This window comes from Mytilus californianus, unplaced genomic scaffold, assembly GCF_021869535.1.
Source record: "Mytilus californianus isolate M0D057914Y unplaced genomic scaffold, xbMytCali1.0.p SCAF_11, whole genome shotgun sequence".
NCBI lineage: Eukaryota > Metazoa > Mollusca > Bivalvia > Mytilida > Mytilidae > Mytilus > Mytilus californianus.
Genome location: NW_026262593.1, coordinates 61,283,365 through 61,306,084, shown reverse-complemented (window position 1 = coordinate 61,306,084; position 22,720 = coordinate 61,283,365). Strand labels below are relative to the sequence as shown.

The window sequence follows — 22,720 nt, the reverse complement described above, 5'->3', positions numbered from 1 at the left end:
ACATTTTGTATATTATGAGAACCAATTACAATGAGATGATCGTTTGTTTGATATCAAATTTTGAGAAAGATTTCCATTATCATCCAGGATATTATTAATATATAGTATATTATTTTTTTAATCCATTGATTATAGATTAGACATTTACCATTTAATTTTATGTATTTATTTCTCCATATTATTACTTTCCTTATTTTAATAAAATTATTTAGAAATTTTTCTGTTTTACTATTTTCAATTTCACACCAGATTTAATCAATCTAAGTTAAAGAGTGTTGCATTATTTTTTAAATTATCTATATATTGTGTTTTATCTTTGTTCATATAGAAAATTAAGTATTTTCCCCTAGTTTATCAAAGTAGAACTGAGGAATAACTTTCCAGTTCGGTAACATATCATCATTGTTAACTAATCTGTTAAGCCAATTTATTTTTAATGATTCAATATATTTATTTATATCAAACATGTGGAATCCTCCGTTAGCATAATTTGCACAAACAACAGATATTTTAACCTTTTCTCTTTTATTGTCCAAGATTAAGTTAAATATTATTATGTTTTTTAAATTTTGATATATAGTCTTTAATAATATTGAATACTGATGCTAAGAAGGTTCAGTTTGGAGCTATTAAAGAATTTACAACAGTTATTCTGCATAAGATAGTAATATCTTTAAAACCAATCATTGATAGTTTTCTCTGATTTAGTAAGCTGTTTTTCTAAGTTTAGTTTTTCACATTCAATCTTGTTATGTCCAAAGTATACTCCTAAGCATGTTATTGGCTTTGTTGACCATTTTATCTCTACTACTTTTCAGATTTCCTAGCCAAATACCTTCTGTTTTATCTCTATTCAGTTCTTCCAATATACCCTCATTTTCCCGTGGCAGTCCAAATTTCCCCGACCTTCATCCCGGACGGCCTCTATTACAGTACCTACCTATTGTATTTATTGTTAACTTGTTCTCGTCCTGAACATGCATGAAATATTTGCCACTGGACGTTAAGCAACCAACAATCAATCAATCTCTATTCAGTTTAATACCAGACAAAGAACCAAATATCTCAATTATATTAAGGGCTAATTTAATTTCAAATGAAAATAATTCAGCTTTTAAAGACTGTTTGCGACTACTAATCAATGTCAATTTTAGAACGCACAAAATAGAAATAGTTGCTAACTTACAAACTGTAGCTATTTTGTAAACATAAGACTTGTTACAGACAAAACTATTTCACGAGTTTATTCTATTACAGAAATTAAATTATAGTTAAATTAAAATATTAAAGCAGAAGTTTATTTTTTTCTTATTTGGCTAGTACAAATTTTTACATTTTGAAATGGCAAAAGGAGTTACACATGCAGCAATTGGTTTCTTCAGAGTGTCCATTGTTTTAATTGCTAATAGACCTAAGTGAGCCTTTAGAGCTCGTTTTTATCTCAGTTATTGCTATAATTTACCTTTCTAATGCATGGACTTTGGTATTGCTTTATTTGGGGTTTGTTTCTGCAACTCTTCCTTAAACCCAGAAGGCATTTTTTGTAATTTTGGGTTCAAAATCTTAACCTTATAATGCAATTGTGCATGTCCTATTTTGTTTTCTAATCATAATATTTTTTGGTAGTTCCCTTACCATAACATGGACATGTTATTGCATTATTTTTAGAGAGTGCATATTTTTGTTTCTGCAAATCCTTTTTAGCCGTTTTTGTTAATAATCGATATTATTTTTGTTGCTTTCTTCAGAAATTATGCGAACATAATGTATAAATTGATATCCCTTTCTATTGCATAACCCCAAATCAAATTTATGAAAATTTTAAAAAATTCTGCACCTGCTTTTTTTTTTTATCTCAATTATTGAATGTGTTTACCTTTGATAATTATTTAGTCATGTATGCTAGCAAAACCTCTATTTTTGTTCAGCAATTTATGAACGTTAAACGGCATTTGTTTGTTTTAAAGTGTACCTATTGCACAAATACTTGTGCAACGAGTCTTGATAACTGAACTTTGTACTTCATTTTACTGCTACTGTGTTAATACATTAGCAGATACTATCTATAGGTATCACCCACCATGGAGCAATTGCTATGGTATATATTAACTCAAATCGGTTATTTATAAATTGAACAAGATTGCTACACAGCACCGAAATGTCTCCCTTGTTGAATACATTAGGAATGAAGAAAAATAGTGTAATAACTCCTATAAAAATTGTCAAATCAAACTATGAAAATTGTTTGTTAAACGGTCTATGAGTATTTATGTATTTCGAACGGACAGACAGCGTTACCATTTTCCAAGGTTTTTTATTTTTTTTTTTGTGGCCGGGGGGGGGGGGGGGATATTAAGTTGAAAGTAAAACTGAAAACAAAATTTACCTTTAGTATATCTCTATAACCTTTTCATTTACTTGCAGTGACACACAATGTTCATGAAGTTGATGAAAATAAGGAACGTTATTCAAGAATTTCACTGGTTGTCATTGAAAGTTTTCCAAATATGCTCAGAAATGTAATCCGATCAATTAAAACAGCAAGGGAAATGTACAATTTGTGCACACCTTTTCTTAGATACTTTACGTCTGATCAGCAAACTAAACTACAAGAGTTACAATCATCAAATTCTTATGATTCGTTGGATATTTCCATGATATACAGATTGCTTAAACAATTTTCGCTGATAAGTCGTCCAACAAAGAACTGGGGAGATGTTCCAGACGAAAATGATATAACATTAGCAGATGACGTAGAACGTATACGCTATTTTAGAAACAAAATAGCCCATATGTGCAGCACAAATATCGAGAAGGTTGAATTCGATAATTACTTCAACCAGTTTCTTGATATTGGTCGTAGAATGGATAAAATAACAATAAGGAGATTTGGTGAAAACTTCCAAAATACAAACTTTGAAAGTGAGATTATTGGACATAAGACGTGCAATATGGATATCCAAATGCAGATCAAATACAAGAACGCATTGAAGGAGCTTGAGAACATAAAATGTGAGACATATATCTAATTTTTTTTTTAAATCCTGTTGTATAAATGTGTTTCCTTAATTATTATAGAAAGTAAATTAACAAAACACCGAACTCCAAGGAAAATTCTAAACGGAAAGTCCCTAAGCAAATGCCAAAATCAAAAGCTCAAACACATCAAACGAATGGCGAGTTAGTGATTTTTTATGCTTATGGTCTAGTTTGAGCCATGTACTCATGAATTAAAACAATAAAAAAGACTCTAAGTCCTTACTTCCATTGACATATCAGATACTGCTATGCTATGAGAAGATTATAGCTGTCTATATTTTGACTGATTTATTCATATCTCAGTAATTGCAGCTTTTTTCCAGTCTTAAGAGAAGGATAAAAATAAACAATTAGATCATCACTTTACAAGGTAGATGTCGATTAAACTCCGTTTTCTCTTTTCGTGGCGTATTACAAGAAAGACATTTCTTTAAAAAAATATAAGATACAAGCTGTTCAACTCTGATAGTAAGTGAAATCTGTTGAAAGATCTTTTTTTTTTATAAATATGCTCAGAGGTATAATCCGATCAATTATTACGTTAATTAATATGTACAATATGTGTCTGAATCACTTCTCGTCTGATCATCAAACTGAAATACAACAGTTACAATCGTCAAATACTTATGATGCATTGGATATATCAATGATATACACATTGTTAAAACATTGAATAAGGGTTTTTTTCTTCTAATATTTGGGATGGAGCATCGTTAAAGAATGATTTATAGTCGAAATGCGCAGATGATGCAGTAAATTTGTATCTTTATTGTTTTTACGGACCATTTAGACCCATTCACCGTCATCGAAAGAAATATTTAAATTTTCTGTTTGTCTGCTGATAAAAATCTATTTTATTTCAGTGTATTTTAGAGTCTTTTTTTGTCCACTCCTTTTTAAATGTTTTCGCAACATTTATCTAAACGTGACGAAAAGCATGCTTAGTTATATGCAAGGGCAACGTTATACATTGTTACTGCTGATAAAAATGCTAATAGGCTTATCAATATTTAAATAAAGTCAATATTGTTCATTAGTCTAATTTTTTTTTGTTCATTTTGAACTTCGTGGTGTTTTGTAATTTGTTTATGTTTCAATACCTTATATTGTAGAAGATTTTTGTTTAAAATAAAGCCGCGTTCCAAATATTATATTATTTATTATTATATTCTTCTAGAGGATAATAAGTTACAAAGGTAACTTAAGGTTAAATGAAAACTACAATTTATAAATTTCCTGCTTCCGATGCGCTTTTCCGAATTTAACTTCCTCAGGTATGCTCAAAGCCGAATATCAGGTATTTTGTTATAGATTCCAATTTTTCAACGATATGATATGATATGGAATATCGAGTTATAACGAAGTTGCTGAAGATAAACATATTCAATTGTTAATCGACTGTTGTTTTGAAAATCATATCGACAAACTCTAAATTATTTCTATTGTTATAATGTGCTTCGAATTATTTTAAGTAATGTTTTCCATTTTACAGTGAGATTCGAAAAAAAGCCAATAAAATTTTTCTGGGGAGAAAGCTTTCAAAGAAGTTTGATGAATCTAAGATCACTTTTACAGGAAGAAAAGTTAGAAGGTAATTTTCCGAAATGTTTTGTATATTTTTAGTCCTGCTTGAAAAAGAAAAGGGAAAAGTATTAAGGTTGTGACCTATCTATTTTTCGTATCCAATCGAACGAAATATGATATTAAAAAAATGATACTCAAAACTGTTGGCATATCCTGCAATGTGTTACAAAAATTGCATCATTACAATTGGCTATTTGTTAGGTCAACGACGCCTTTCAAAAAACAAATTTCTCTTGATAACTGGGATTTGTAAGTTCTCCAATAAAATTCGAAACACTCACATGCTCTGAACATACTTTTTTGTCGAATTTGTTTCCTCTTTCAGGCGTACAAAAAGCTTGTGAACGTATGGTGTTAACAGTAGTATGTGTCCCTGATGCAATATTAACAATACTGTAAGGAGACCGAATCAAAGTGAAACTTCTGACATCGAAAATATTTCATGTAAACACAGATTATTGTTATCATAAAGGAAAATAGGTCTAAAAGCTCGTAAAAAATTCACATCGCTTGTTTTATTTTAATCAATATGATATTAATTATTATACTGCATTAAAATTTCTCGATTTGATAACAATCAGTATCCAATTGTCGCTCGTAATGGAACCTTTGATTATACGATAACACAAAAGAGAGAACGATGTGCAGACATGCAATTAAGATTTACGTTTCCATTTCTAATATATCCTAGTGCATTTTTGCCGTTTGCTTTCAATTATACATATTGTTTCTTTTAAACCGTTAACATCAATTATATCAGCAATCAAAGCCGGACTTTAGAGTTATTTTGAAACTACTTACTCTAGGGGCGGTGTGAATCGGATCTCGTTTAATCTAAATGTCTCTCCTCTTGCAAGTTTTAAAAGAGTTGACTTTTTTACCCTTTGCAAAGAAATTCTTCATTCAAAACGTTATTGTTTTTTATGTACATGTATGCCTAAACCACATATCTTGTTTTAGGGAACGATAAATTATACTTTAGTAAAAAAAAAACCCTCTTGATTCAAATAGAAAGTTCTTTGAAACTGACACTACTAAGATGTTTACAATCTTCATTTACAACAAATTTGTTACGTTTGTAGGATTTGTTTCAATAAACATTAGGTATTCCGATGGAAACTGTGCTCCTCTTCTTGCTGACTTGTTCCTATATTCATATGTGACTGAACTCATGCATGAGCTTCTTAAGATAACACGATGCTAGCTAGCATTATTGTTTAACTTCACATTCCGCTATAAATATAACAACCTCTCACTTAAGTTATTTAACAATTTGCTGAAGTATGATACGATAGTCCAGAGCTTGAATGTCGTATTATGAATTTCCGAAATGTTTACAGACCACATGACGAGTCAGTTGACTATTATGAAATGTCTGGCTTCACGGATGCCGACGGATATCATTAATTCTCGTAACCATAATTCCGTTCCTTTTTCCTCGAATGTGACATCACCGAATCAGAAAATCAATAATCTTGTATCCTCACGATCAAACGATTTTCTTTAATGCAACACATATGTTCGATAATACATAGGAAAGACCTTTTTTCAACACTCGAATGTACCCTACAAAAAGATGTTTTCATCTTTAAATTATGGTTCGTTCTAACATATTTATAACAGTATTCATAACACAAATATATCCTAACTAGAAGATTATAATGATATTCAAAATATTCACATCGTCTAAAATGTACAAATTGAAACAAATTTTCCATAATTACTCTACATTTGATAAAAACATATTTCACTTTTTGCAAGTACTTTAAACAGTACGTCTATCGGTTAATACGGCCAATTTTGGAAGAGACCTACGTTTAATTGTTTGTTTAGTTTTTTAAATTATTTTGTTGCAGGAAGAAAGAAAATCCGTATACAGATAATCTTTGAGAACCAATCTGATGGGGAGAAAAATAAAAATATACTTAATGCCCTTAAAGACGAGGTAAATGAAGGTTTAAGTGGAATAGAATTCATATCGGCAACAAAAGGGAGTTTAATTCTGAATGTAGATGTATTGCTGGAAATGATGGCAACAGATGAATTTTTGCAATCTACTATTTCTTCATTTGTTGAAAAGATTTCGGAACTTATTACACTCTCAACCACTGAAAGTATCGATATTACTTTGTCACACACTGAAGGTATATTTATTTCCAAAATTGATATGTTTAATGATTTATTCTTATATAACGTCCAGTTTCAAGTACATGTATTATGGAGGCGAGATAGAGTTTACAGTCATACAGCTTAGGTACTGAAAAGTCGAAAGACCGAAGAGAAAAACGATAGGGTTAGGGGAATTCGGACTGCCACTTGAAAATGGGTGTGTTTAATATGGGCGCCATTTTTGCCTTACCAAATATAACATACGGACCCATCAAACGGTTGTTTGGAGGGTTTCTTACGAGCTTAACGCGTTGTAATCACACCACACGAGGCGACGGAATTAACCTCTTCATTCTGACAAAACAAGATTGTGAATATACATGAATGAATGTAAGTGTATACCCCTGTCAAACAATTAATATTTGATTAACCCTTCTCCAGCTTAGTTTTTTTTCTCACAATAACGGATTTGATGAGTAATTGACATTAGGATAATGGCAATATATGCAGATAAAAAATGGGAAGTGTGTAGAGGCTATTTTCAGTGAAAGGTCTTGAAGGATGAACAATCACCATATAAAGGCAATTTCAAACAGAAAAGTATCATCTTTGTGAAGAATGCATACATGAATAGTATAAAGGATACCACAAATTTTCCAGTACCACCTTTTAAAAAATATATAAAATGTGTAAGCATGACATGGTTATCATGTCCAGACACAAAATTTTGAAAACGCGTATTTAGGAACTATTTCCAAAATGACAATCCTCCGTATTTCTAATTGATCAATATACTATAACCTTTAAAAAACTGTTTTACTTATTTAATTTTCCAATTATTGATGTATTCCAGAGTTTCCAACATGGACTACAACAATAGAGAGTGCATACCCAATTTACCTAGACTTTGATATTGAGGCTAACTTACTTAAAACCGATGATCAATTGAAAGAACAGTTAAGCAAAATATCTGAAAACATTTCGAAACATGGCAATGGAAGAACAACACACTCCGATATTTCTGCAACAGTCCTTCCTATAAATCTTGGTAACTAGTTTGTTGTTATTGGTTTAATATTTCCAAATATATAGTATTCGTGTGAGTACCAGGTGAAAAAGAAAAGGGTAGTTCTTAGAACCCATATTGGTCCTATTTTGACATAATAAAGGCAAAAAGTCATTATCATCATATAAAATATTATTAAATAAGAAAACCTCATTTTGTGTGTCGCTTCTCTTCCTTCCACAATAAATTAATCATCATGCCTCTGTGTCCTATAAGTACCGTGCATAGTCGCATTTGTCATCCTAGCTTATGATTATTCAGTTTGGGTTATTTTGGGAGGAAAACGAAAATAAAGTTGTCCGGACATTGTTTCCGTCATCGGACAGACTTTTAAGTCATAGACAAGACTTCAGTTTAGGACTGTTGTTTAAGTACTTTGGAACAGGACAATTATTTTCGCGTATTTCTGTATACTATGATCATACATATACTATAAATAAAGTGTATTTGCTATATTTACTATCAATTCCAAGTTTACTATCCTCGGCGGTCACTGATATATAATATAGAGACTAATTCTAAGTTTACTATCCACGGCGGTCGGTGATGAATTATATAGAGAGTCTCTATCAGTGACCGCCGTGGATAGTAAACTTGGAATTTATAGTAAATAGCAAATGCACTTTATTCATAGTATACGTATGTTCATATATACAGAAAAACAGAAAACAAAAAATAACGGATTTGGAAAATAGAGAAGGGATCAGTAAAAAAAAATGTCCTGTCACCAAGTACCTTTCCTGAAATTCTCCAGTCATAAAATGGTTTACAAAAATTCGCCCTACAACAGTTTTCATACTTTCAACCACGCTCTAAATGTCCGAGATTTCGCGGGTGTGTTCAAGTATAAAATAAGATTGAACGGTGTACATGATTGACTGCGATACTCCGGATATTATTCACTGCGGACAATGATGATCATAAAAAAAGGTGTTCGAAACACATTGATTACCAATGTGAAGCCACGTTGCATCATCATCATATATAATACAAGTATAGCATCACTTCCCAGTGGCAGACGATAACCCGTTATGTAACAAGTTCGACCAATATGACCAAACCTACCTATTGTATTTAATTTCATATTGTTTTCTACCAGAATTTTATGCATGAAACAGTTGCCACTAGACGTTACACAACCAACAATGAATCGGATATCCAATTTAACCTAAGATTAAGGATACTACAACCACTAGAAGGTGTTAGTATCCGTAATCAACGATATTTCACACGATATTTTCTTTGACAATGAATTGACACAAATGCACTACAAATGTAATGATTTCAAATAGTTAACTTCTCATTTTTCAACAGAACCATACCATCGGACTCGTCATATGGCGTTTACATAGGTCAATTATGCATTAAGCTAGTGCATATCCATTATATACAGACTTTATTTACAGGCGTGTGGTCCTAACAAAAAAAAAAACAGAACCAAATAAAGTTGCGGAAGAACGATTGAAACGGACACAAAAAAAGTTTTACGGTCACCATCACAAATTGGTTGACCGATACCTTACTTAATAACTATATAATATTGTAAGACATACTTAAATACAGGTTTTGTTTCAGTTTGCGATGATTGGTTGATTATGTCTTGCTTACAAACCTCTGAAAATAACTCAATTCATATTCAGGACGAGAAAAACGTTATATGGGGACGAAGTCCCCTATTCGGGTAGAAAAATCAATGAAAAAAAAAATAAAATCCAATCTACTAATGAACTCAAAATCGTTAATTTTTTTATTCATCTTTTTTTTTTTCCCGCATCTGCACAGAAATCTTTCCAGGTATCGTGAATCTCTCGGGATTTGAGTAAAATGTTATGAAGACGTACCTTATAACAAAAAGCAAATCAATAAAACTCCTAAAATTAAATATAAAAAATCACTATACTAATAAAATCAGAATCTTAAACGTTTTTGCTAACTTTTCCCAATAGTTGTCCCTAGCGGACGATGTAAGTCATACGATTTCCTGCAAATTCATATATATGGTTACCAAAAAGAATATGGACGACAACACAATACTAGCAATAAAATGTGTATCCTTTTGATTTATTGTTTACATTGAATGTGACGTCACAACTTAATTCAGTCTTAACAATAGGACCAACATCGGAAACGTTGCAGTATTTCTGATTCTTTTTCAACATATTCTGTTCAGTTACCTAAATTATTCCTTGGGTTCTCTTGGGAAACCCACCGCATATCAATAAGACAGACTATTGTATCTGTACAAAATATGTTTTGTTATCCGCTGACATACGGGCTTTTTTTTTAAACTAGTTATCTCACGTTCTTGTGTACAATCTTCAGAGCTTAAAATCGGCTTCTTATTTCATTTAATGTGTTTTTAAAACTTAGATACAAAGTTTACTAATAGATGAGCGTCTGGGTTGGGTTTTAAAGAATCGAGAAAAACGGACAAAATATGCTGAATAAATGACAAAAAAAAAAGAACAAAGAAAAATATGGAAAAATAGTAAAAAAAAAAAAAAAAATACAGTAATGGGGTTCTCAAAGATACAAAGAAAATGGGGCATTCAAATACAAAAAAAAATGGGGCACTCAAATTTAAAGAATGGAAAATAATAGGGACTCAAATATAAAGAATAGACCCTTTTATTAAAAAAAAAAATACGAAATAACTCACAGAACAACTTTCAATGAAAATAAGAAATAAGCATTGTATGACATACAAAAATTTAAATGAGGAAAATAAACAAAAAAATACATTTCATTGTTTTAATCATACCTCTAAATAAAAAATTCAAAAAACGAAATCACACGCACAGAACAAGATTTCTTTATTAGGGAGCTACCATTTCATTTTTAGGGGGAAGAGGGGGGGGGGGGGGGGGTGTTTACTAAGATGAAATGTGAAAAAAAAGGCTGGACAGGAGTTTTTGATTAAAAAAAAGGCAGGATAAGCAACTTGGCAAAAAAAAAGGCAGGATGACAATTTATGTAAAAAAAAGTCAGGATAAACTAATAAACAAAGGCAGTAGGTACGAATAGAGTGGAAAATAAAAATGCAGGACAGAGATTACAACGAAAAAAAATGCAGGACAAAATTTTTTTATCCTAGATTTAATAGTAAGAAGTGAGAAATTTGTGTTGTACCGTGATGCACAGAATATGGTGAAGAAACAATGAAAAATGTTCATGTCTAGCAACTTTTACCTTGTCACATAAATTTAAACGAATGGTTTAATGTAATCACCTGCTACATTCACTGCAGCCACTTGCAAACCTATTTCTCAATTGGCATACATCCGTAGGAGATATGATGTACATGTGTATATTGAATTATACAACCTTCGGTCAGAGCTTAAAGTCTGAAGCAAAAAAAAAAGACACTTTCTTGACCACTATTAGAGTGTTTCTTCTCTATGTAGAAGCAGAAACTATAACAATTATGCCCATTTCTATACTTTTGTACAGTGGGACGTTTTTCAGAGTTTAAAAAAATAAGGAGGTGTGGTGTAATTGCAAATGAGACAACCATCCATCAAAGTTCAAATAAAGTTGATGTAAACAATTTTAGGCAACCGTACGACCTTTTAAAAAGGGAAAAACTCATACCGTATCGTCGACTTTTTTTTTTGTTTTTTTTTTTTTGGCAGTCGTCAGTTAATTTTACTTGTTTTCTGTACGTTTTAAGAAGATAACTGTTATAAGCTATTCGGTCGTGACATTGAATAGTTGCCTTTCGGGGACTTGGCAGAAATTAACAAAGTGTATGAAAATGAACTCTTCGTGACTTTTCTAGAGGTTAACATATTTAATTGGTACATAACTTCACTTTCTCTTCCACTTGCATTTTATCAAACCTACAAGTAAATGTACCTTCTTGTCAAGTGATTTCAAGAAAACTATACTTTAATTTTATTTTGTGCTATATATTGATAAGTTAGGTAAGCCCTTTTCAACTGACTTTTAAAGGTTTTTTTTCATACAATATTGTGCATGTTCCTTTCCCAAATCAGGAGCCCGTCAATTGTTGTTTGTTGCTGTATATCATATTTGTTTTTCTTTAATTGATTTGTAAATAAATCAGGCCTAAAAATACTTTTTCTCGTTTGAATTGTTCTTACATATATGTTCTATTCATTGAAGACCAAAAAGACTTACTGCCGGAGCAGAATGTGTCACATGCAGACTATAAAAAGCAGGGAACTGTTTAAGTGTTAACTAGTTGCAGCCCGCAATAGTGTTGTTTTCTATTATATTGGTGTGTCTGATATGTCCGGCATCCAGATTTAATAGTACCGCATATCACCTTCCTCAGGAATAGATAACCTTAGCTGTATTTGGCAAAACTTTTAAGAAATTTCGGTCCTCAATGCTCTTCAACTTCGTACTTTATTTGGCCTTTTTAACTTTTGGGAATTGAGTGTCACTGATGAGTCTTTTGTAGATGAAACGCGCGTCTGGCGTAAATACAAAATTTAAATCCTGGTATCTATGATGAGTTTATTTACCTCCACATTACATAGAACTTGAGACTACTATGTCAGTGGTTATGGAAATCTCAGATGTAACCATGCAGTTTGAGAATTTCCCCTTCAGGTTAACTATGCAAGTGCAAGTGTTTGTTCAAATATCTCATAACTGTTGTACATAACTTCAACTGATGCAAAGTAATCTGCGTAGGAATTAGATACAAAATGTACATGTCGTAAAACAGGTGTCATTCTTTATAACTCAGTAATATGATATGCAAGCGGGGACATTATCTGTGTCTCATTGACACATTCCCCATTTATTTTTTTTTACAATTTCTGTATTTAGTCAATCTATTGTTGTCCATTCGTTTGATGTGTTTGTGCTTTTGTTTTTGCCATTTGATTAGGGACTTTCCGTTTTGAATTTTTCTGGGAGTATTATTGTGATTTAACTTTTTTTGGTCAAAATATAACACCTCTATAATTGAAAATGTAATATATCTTTTTACAAGTAATGTAAATCAGGGACGTATAACTAACATCTAATATACTTCCTTGTGTAAGTGCATCATATACTTTTTTGATTCTTTTGTAATTTTGTAAATGTCTTTCTTTTACCGAGACTTCCAAAGTGATTTGAAAATATTAACAAATGTATAATGTCAAATATAGTTTACTTCTGCATAAATAAACATGATAAAAGGCATATATTTTGATTTTAACACTTTATAATTAATAGAATTTAAATTTCATCAAAATCGTAAGATTATCCATCAATTTAACAGGCTAAATCCTTGCCGAGACGTATAATATTTCTAATATTATGTATTCTATATTTCTGTTTTTATGTATGAATCATATTTTTATTCAAATTAAGTTACTTTACCAATAGTTGAACTTATTATGACGTCTTGAAAGGCTTTTTGTTGTTGCTTTGACGCCTTTCCGAGCGCCTTCCTACGAGGCAAAAAGGCGTCAAAGCAAAAGGTAGAAAAACCTTTCAAGACGTCATAATTATTTAGACGATTTTCTCACCAGAAATCATGCTGAGAATTTCAAGAAATGTTTATATATATACATCTGCTGTTAACCGGATATAGTAAAGTATTCTAAAGGTTTTCCAGCTTCGTACCCTTTCACAGGTAACACCTGCCTCATATTAGTAAAAACTACGGTTAAATTATTAAATAAATCTACCATGGAAAAATGTTATTTGGGCTTTTACCTTTTTAGTTCAAACAAATTTTAAAAAGGAAGGGTACAATTATTACTTTTTACAGATCTGTGAAATACATTGAGAACAACACTCTGAATCTAAAAGCAAAACCTTCGGTAGAAATTGTAAACCCTATATTTTATAATATATCATATCATATTAAAAAATTAATTTAGTATTTGAACTATATTTTATTTTACATTATATAAATAAGCTACTTTTTCAAATTCATAATATTAATTCAACATTTGTCGATATTACAAGAAAGGGTGAAGTTACAGTATCTGTACGAACTTTACTGCAACCAGATGGACATGTCGACAATAAATCTTCAGTGATGACAGAGGCCAATTTATTTGAAAACCAAATGTCAGTTACAAAATGAACTAAAATAGACAAACAAGAATGGCAAAAGCGGGACAAGGAATCAGAGCCTTGCGTGACGGAGATATATTCCTGAATTGAATTTGAAATGATTTGCAAAATTTTGTAACATGAAACTTAAAAACACGCCAGTACCAAAGTACTATAAAAGTTGAATTGACTGAAAGAAGCTGACTAAATAAGGCGCTGATTTATCTTGTAGCCAATACAAAAATCAGTATTTTTATGACTTGTAAACTTCCTTTACATAAAAGACGATCACATTTGGATTACATTTTATATTTCGCTTACAATCAAGATGATTGATTTCTTGATCGACATCATATTTGTAACTTTTGGAAGACGTGTTTTTCAACAAACAATCGACATTCCAATTGAAACCAACTGTGTCCTTCTTGTTGCTGACTTATCCCTTAATACACATGATGCTGACTTCATACAGGAACTTCTTAGGAAGAAAGAATAGAAGTTAGCATTATCTTTTAAGTTAATTTTCCGCTACATAGATAATTTTCTTCCAATAAATAATTCAAAATGTGGTGACTATGTTGAAGGCATCTATCCTATCAAAATTTAGATAAAGGGTACAACTGATACAGTTCAGTCTGTCTCATATCTTGACTTACATCTAGAAATTGACGATAACGGTAGTTTGAAAGCAAAACTTTATTAACAAATAGATGATTTCATCTTTCCAATTGTGAATTTTTATGAAACAATATTCCAGCAGCGTCTTCATACGGAGTCTCCCAGTTGATACGATACTCCATGGCTTGTATTCCCTGTTGTGATTTCCTTGATAGAGGGTTGCTGCTCACAAGGAAACTATTAAACCAAGAGTTCCAAGTGGTGAAATTGAAATCATCCATTCGTAAATTTTTCTGACGTCATTACGCGTTAGTTGACCGTTATGGAATATCAGTTTCACAAATGATAGCATGTGTGTTCCTAATGTCGTACCTACAAACCATTCCCATTTTCCCGAATGTGAACTACCGATTCAGAATTATTGCCGAGTTTGTACTAACATGAGCAACACGACAGGTGCCACATGTAGATTAGGGTCTGTTTAACCTCCCGGAGGTCCTGAGATCACCCCAGTTTTTGGTGGGTTCGTGTTGCTTAGTATTTAGTTTTCTATGTTGTGTTTTGTGTATTATTGTTTGTCTGTATGTCTTTTGTCCTGTTTAAGCCATGGCGTTGTCCGTTTATTTTCGACTTATGAGCTTGATTGTCCCTTTGGTATCTTTCACTTCTCTTTTACAAGAAATTGAAACCTTAAACAGAAATGAATGACACGAATGACAACAAAACGTTACAAATGCAATATATGTATCAGAGATAGTTTATTATAAGATATACGGGTTCAACGAAAAAGTAACTCTTATATATCCTATAATCATAAATGTATACTTACATTTTGATTCAAGCAATAGTCTATTTGCCAATAACCGATTTGCGTATGATGTAATTATACACTTAAAACACACGTTCATCCCACTTTTTAAAATAAAAGTGATCCATACGCGTTTTAACAAATTTTGATTGAAAATAACTTTTGAAGTCATAAAAAGGTAACTAGGAAAAGGGATTGAATATCATAAATAAATATTTCACACAATATACACAAATAAGTTTGCTGTTGATTGGCAATGATAATTTATACATATCCTTAAGTAAACATCGCATACACATGCATCTCAAATTAAAGGCTATATGAAGGAATTAGCAATAGTTCTATTGTTGGTTAAAATATCAAATCAAATACCTCATTGACTATTTCAGAAAATATAGTAACCAAAGAAGAATCGTTTACTCAAGCTCAAACAGCAATCGGAGACAACATTCATGTCTCTGCCACTTTGCGCAAACACGTAGACATCAAATCCAAAGAAAATACATCTCAGAACATCAAAGACTGTATAAAAATAGGCAATATGTTACTGTTTACTGAAGATTCTGAAAACCAACTCATTATTTATAATGCAGATGGTACTTTGGAACGTACTTTTCATCTGGATTATAAACCGTGGTATTTAGCGGAGATCAACAGAAACACTGTGGCAGTATCGTGTCCAAGTGCTAAAACTGTATTGATAATAAACATATATACAGGCTCTGTCAGCGATAAAATTAAATTAGAGAAATACTGCTTTGGAATATCATACAATGATTATCTCTATGTTGTTGTTGAATTTGAATCACTTTATGTGATGGACTTAGCTGGCGAAGTAATACGTACCATAGATTTAGTCCATATCTGCCATATTACAGTGCACAAAAACATGCTGGTTTATATAGACAATACATCAATAAGCTGCTTATCTTTAGACGGAAAGGTTATTTGGAAGTTTGAAAATGACAAATACAAACGTTTACGTCGTGTGACAACAGATGATGAAGGAAATGTATATGTTACTAATGAAGATACTAACGTTGTATTAGTTGTATCTAAAGATGGACAACTGAAAAAAGAAATTCTCACTGAGTCGGATGGAATGGACATGCCAGCTGGAATTCATTTTGATAAAAAAGAAAACATTCTCATGATTTGTAGTGACCGAGATGCTTGGCTTTTTGACGTCATCAAGAACAAGAAATAAACTTGTAAATCTTATTCTTTTTATTTGTCGGATTTATTGCGTTTTAGTACATAAAAATGAATTCATCATAATTGATTAATAGACTTACCGTAGATAATAGGTATCCCATAATTGCTTATTTAGTTATTTTATAAGCAATCACTCATATTAATTTTAATTTATTTTCCAGTACTTTTTTTTATTAAAATATCTTGGTGGTGTAACAAACATCGCTTATTATTTACAATTTATTTCTCTTTACGACCAATTAAAGATGCAAGTCATTGCGATAGGAATTTGTAGTTTATGCAAGGAATCCCCCGCACTTTTTGGTTGACTGTGGGTTTTGGCTTAATCCTGCTTATAGATCCTTTTTCAATTTAATTTATACTTTTATTGACCAACATTGGCTAGTTTTGATTAGGTATCTTATCGAATATCAAGCGAAATAGTTGAATTAAAACGTAAAGAGGAGTAAATTATTTCGACAATGGTTAGCTTTTAATTGAAACAGTATGAATATTTTCGTGTTTGAATTTAACGGAGTTAAGGTTGTCAATATGTGAATATTAGATCTGTTTACTCTGCATATTATCAATCGTTTGATACGACGGGTGCCACATGTGGAGCAGGATCTGCATACCTTTCTGGAGCACCTGTTATCAACTGTTTTTATATGGGGTTCATGTTGCTAAGTCTTTATTTTTCTATGTTGTGTTTTTGTGTACTATTACTATAATTATTGGGTATTCCATTCCCCCCTTTTCTAAGGCGGGCGGTTTATAGTGATCGGGTATTCCATTTCCCCTTTTTCTAAGGCAGGCGGTGTAAAGTGATTGCGTATTCCATTCCCCTTTTCTCTAAGCCGTGCAATATAAAGTGATAAGGTATTCCATTTCCCTTTTTCTAAGACGTGCGGTATATAGGGATTGGTTATTCAATTTCTCCTTTTTCTAATGCGTGCGGTATATAGTGATTAGTTATTCCATCCCGTCTTTCTCTAAGGCGCGCATTGTATAGTGATTAGATATTTCAATCATTTTTGTAAGGCGTGCAGTATATAGTGATTGGATATTCCATTCGCCCTTTTTCTTTGACAGGCGGTATAGAGTGATTCGGTATTCCATTTCTACATTTTCTCTAATGCGAGCAGTATATAGTGATTGTATTTCATCCCCTCATTTTTCTAAGGTGGGTGGTATATAGTGATTGGGAATTCCATTTCCCCTTTTTTCTAAGGCGTGCGGTATATAGTGATTGGGTATTCTATATCCCCTTTTCTCTAAGGTAGGCTGTATATAGTGATTGGGTATTCCGTTTCCCCCTTTCCGCAGGCGGGCGGTTTATATTGATCGGTATTCCATTTCCTCTTTTTCTAAAACAAGCTGTATAAAGTTAATGCGCATTCCATTCCCCGTTTCCCTAAGCCGTGCTATATAAAGTGATTTGGTATTCCATTTCTCCTTTTTTGAGACGGGCGGTATTTAGTAATTGGGTATTCTATTTCACCTTTCTTGAGAAGGGCGGTATGTAGTGATTGGGTATTCCATTTCTCCTTTTTCTAACACCTGTTGTATATAGTTATCGGGTATTCCATTCTCCGTTTTTCTAAGGTGGGCGGTATAAAGTGATTGGGTATTCCATTCCCCCCTTTTCTAAAGCTGGCGGTTTATAGTGATCAGGTATTCCATTTCCCCTTTTTCTAAGGCAGGCTGTATAAAGTTAATGCGTATTCCAGTCCCCCTTTCTCTAAGCCGTGCAATATAAAGTGATCGGGTATTCCATTGCTGTTTTTCTAAGACGGGCGGTATATAGTGATTTGAGTATTCCATTTCTCCCTTTTCTAAGACCTGTTGTATATAGTTATTGTGTATTCCATTTCTCCTTTTTCTAAGACGGGCAGTATATATTGATTGGGTATTTCATCCCTCTTTTTTCTAAGACGCGCAGTATATAGTGATTGGGAATTCAATCTCGTCTTTCTCTTAGGCGTGCGGTATTTAGTGATTGAATATCGCATTACCCCTTTCTCTAAGGCGTGCGATATATAGTGATTGGGTATTCATTCCCCCTTTTTCTGAGGCGTGCAATAATATAGTGATGGGTATTCCATCCCCGCATTTTTATAAGGCGTGCGGTATATATGGATTTGGTATTCCATTTCCCCTTTTTCTAAGGATCGGCGGTATATAGTGATTGGGTAATACATTCCCATTTTTCTAAGGCAGGCTGTTTATAGTGATTGAGTATTCCATTTCCCTTTTTCTAAGGATCGGCCGTATATAGTGATTGGGTATTACATTCCCCCCTTTTCTAAGGCAGGCTGTTTATAGTGATTGGCTATTCTATTGTCCTTTTTCTAAGGCAGGCGGTTTATAGTGATTGGGTATTCCATTCCCTCCTTTTCTTAGGCAGGCTGTTTATAGTGATTGGGTATTCCATTCCCCCTTTTTCTTAGGATCGGCGGTATAAAGTGATTAGGTATTACATTCCCCCTTTTCTTAGGCAGGCTGTTTATAGTGATAGGGTATTCCATTTCCCTTTTTTCTAAGGTAGGCGGTATAAAGTGATTGTGTATTCAATTCCTCCTTTCTCTAAATGGTGCAATACAAAGTGATCGGGTATTCCATTTCTCATTTTCTAAGACATGCGGTATATAGTGATTGTGTATTCCATTTATCCTTTTTCTAAGGCGGGCGGTATATAGTGATTGTGTATTCCATTTCTCCTTTTTCTAAGACGGGCGGTATATAGTGATTGTGTATTCCATTTCTCCTTTTTCTAAGACGGGCGATATATAGTGATTGTGTATTCCATTTCTCCTTTTTTAAAGACCTATTGTATATAGTGATTGGGTATTTTACCCCCCTTTTCTGTAAGGTAGGCGGTATATAGTGATTGGGTATTCCATTTCACCTTTTTCTGAGACGGGCAGTATATTGTGATTGGGTATTCGATCCCTCTTTTTTTCTAAGGCGTCCAGTATATAGTGATTGGGAATTCAATCTCGTCTTTCTCTAAGGCATGCGGTATTTAGTGATTGACTATTTCATTTCCCCTTTTTCTAAGGCTTGCGATGTATATTGATTTGGTAACCCATTCCCCCTTTTTTATACAGTATGTTGGAGTATGTCCGTCTGTCTGTCTGTCTGTCTTTTCGTCCTACTTTTGTATCCTGAACCAATTGACATAATTGACAACACTAACTTAAAGTTTTAAATTTCAAACATGCATCAAAACATACATGCACATACGTGTTGAAGGCCGTACTTTGACCTATAATGGTTTACATTTTACAAATTGTGAATTGGATGGAAAGTTGTCTGATTGGCACTCATACCACATCTTCTTATATCTACATATATTGATTGACGGTCCAAAATTGTATAACAATTTGATGCATGTTATTACATTTGATTAAGTATTTCAAAATAATCAAAATACAATTAGAACCAAAAACTAAGATATATTTGAAATTTACCAATTTTAAATTAATTGCCCGATACATTTCTCATCAGAAAGACTCAAAACAAAATAACAAAAAAATATACTTTTAGAGCAATAAGCAAAAAATAACAATCACACTAAAAGAGTGCGGTTGGGTCAAGGAAAACTCGCTCAGAGGGAGAATACATGTAACTATATATTTTTATCAAAATTTGCACTTTTAAGATACTGGAAATATCTTAAGTACAATACAAAGTATTATTTCTAGCTAGGTCAAAAGAATAGGGCTGATAATAAAATCGCTTTTAGATAAACCCTCACTTATAAATGACAAAATGTTTTGTTAATATATACAGGGTAATGACCAATAACTAATGGACAGTACAAAAGACCACGTTAACCACCAACATCTGACTACTCCGAAAATTAGACAACAAAAGTCAAGAAACATATGAGGGTCTGGAAAAGGGGGGACCTTCATTTCTTTATTCTTGCATTTTTCATTCCATTTTTTCTGTTCTTTTTCTTCTTTTTTTTTCATTAATCTCTATTTTTTTTATATTTGAACACCCCATTATTCTCTATTCTTTATTTTTTGGGGGCCTGTTTTTCTCTATTCTTTATTTTTTTTTTGCCCTTTGCTCTGCATTTTGTAACCGCTATTATCTATTCTGTAAACCACACCAGACCCTTAAAAATGGTCGAAATAGTCCGACTTGGTGCTTGGCAGAACTGGGTGCACGAGGTTGAACCAGTTTTACCTGGGAACAAACCTTCCCCTTAAATTTTCTGTACCATGTGTCTTACAAGAAAAACACCTGATATAAAATATCTGTACATTGCAACAACAAACTAGGGGATCATTTACTTGAAAAAAAGAAATAGAAAAGACAGCCCCAATATGGAAACAAACACAAGTGAAAAGTATACATGTAAATATGCAGTGTACTATCCTCAGATACTACTTTCAAGTATCCTAGTGTGGTGACATCCTGTTTCTCCCACTTAATTACGTGCCTATAAAAACATGGGGTATTTGTTATTTTAGTAATTAAAGTTTGTTTCTAAATTGTTCTTGTGTTGTGATTCACCTGTAAACTTAAAAAAGTGTCCTTATTTCTTTATCTTATAATATTAAAAATGCTTTTTTTTTAGAAAAAAAATAAAAGTTATTAAATACATGTGCATACATTATTTAGTAAAATACATTTTTTGAAATGTTTTAATAATAAAATAAGAATTCTGTTATATTTATTTTCTTGTGGAATAATACATAAAAAAATTTTGCAAAGACTTTTGGCTTAAGTCTTTGTGTCTTTATGTTATAAGAGTACAAATTATTTTTTTAGAAAAAAAAAAAGAAGTTATCAAATACATGTGCTTTAATTATTTAGTAAAATACATTTGTGAAATGTTTTAATAATAAAATAATGATTCTGTTGTATTTATTTTCTTGTGGAATATTACATAAATCAAAATTGCAAAGACTTTCGGCTTAAGGATGTTTCAGTCTCGTTGAAATCTCGTTCGTGGATTATTTCCAAAAACATATTAATACAATACTAATTAATTAGATTACAAGACAGTAAGTGAGTATAAAATTATTTATAATTGATACTGAGAGAATCTTAATTATATAGAGCGACGCCTGTTGTTACCATATGTTGATATAATGGCTACATTGAAAGTCCATGCAGATGGAGTGAGATGTAATTGATTGATTGATTGTTGGTTGCTTCACGTCCAGTGGCAAATATTTCATGCATATTCAGGACGAGAACAAATTAACAATAAATATAATAGGTAGGTTCTGTAATAGGGGCGTCCGGGATTAAGGTCGGAAAAATTTAGACTGCCACGGGAAATAAGGGTATATTGGATAGGGACAGGAATTTAGCCTTGCAACAAGTCACCTACGGACCCCTCAAATAGTTGTTGCAAGGGGTCCTAACGTGCAAAGAGCGTGGCACTCTCTTTACACGAGGCATCGGATTTAACGTCCCCATTCTGACCGGACGTGGCTGCAAATTTGTACATCCCGCTCAGCCAAACGGACGCCCCACTTTAGCAAGGGTTTTACTGCCGATCGGAGGAAGACCAATGGTGACCATACTTCTATTCCCCAGTCACCCTTGGGGGTCAATAGCCTATTCAAATGATTTTTTAGTAATCTAATTTGGAAAAAATAGAAAGACAATATAAATACTAAAAAAAAAATCATAGAAAGATCTTGCGAGGTTAATGATTTTTTTTTCTTATTATAATTACGTTTTTAAACGGGTTTTTTTAGTCGTTAAATACTTTAGGATACCTTACATATGTCATGCTCTCGTATAAAACTGGTGCAATTGAAAGAAAAAATCGTCACAAGTGAAATGCAGATCGGCGCAAATGCAAAACGCCGGTTTAGGATAAATTAACTAAGAGATTTACCCCTTACTAAATAAATAAAATCTGCTATTTGTTCTGCCTTTCTTAATACATTTGTCCTGCCTTTCTGAGTACATTTGTCCTACCTTTTTTAATACAATAATCTGAAATCCATTTTTAATTCATCAAATGGCCGCGCGGTAAAAATCTTTCTCCTGTCTTACTTAAAAAATTTCTTATACCCAGTTATATTTCATCGAATGGTTGCTCGCAACAATAAAAATCTTTTTCTTCCCACCGTACCCAGAGGAGGGACGACATTGAAGGTGTCTCCCACTTACTGTATTTTTAAATCCATAAACAATTTATCAAAAGGTAGCTCGCCAAAAAAAAATTCTTCCTCTTGTTGTCCTTAAATAATTTTTCTTAAACCTTTTAATCTATCAAATAGTCGCTTATAGCAGTAACA

At 32.4% G+C, this 22,720-nt stretch overlaps 1 protein-coding gene across 2 annotated transcripts in view; it reads left to right on the top strand.

Moving 5' to 3' along the window:
- The window catches only part of LOC127720461 (uncharacterized), a 43,435-nt gene extending 26,754 nt beyond the window's left edge, over positions 1–16,681 (top strand). Inside the window, exons 3-7 of one of the 2 annotated variants that reach the window (XM_052227045.1) lie at positions 2,425–3,012; positions 4,532–4,630; positions 6,480–6,767; positions 7,586–7,780; positions 15,638–16,681. In XM_052227045.1, coding sequence (XP_052083005.1) covers positions 2,425–3,012; positions 4,532–4,630; positions 6,480–6,767; positions 7,586–7,780; positions 15,638–16,455 — 1,988 coding nt within the window. In that variant the 3' untranslated portion in view covers positions 16,456–16,681. The remainder of the gene's footprint in view (positions 1–2,424; positions 3,013–4,531; positions 4,631–6,479; positions 6,768–7,585; positions 7,781–15,637) is intronic. The other variant, XM_052227046.1, reaches the window with a different exon arrangement.
- The last annotated feature ends 6,039 nt before the right edge of the window (positions 16,682–22,720 follow it).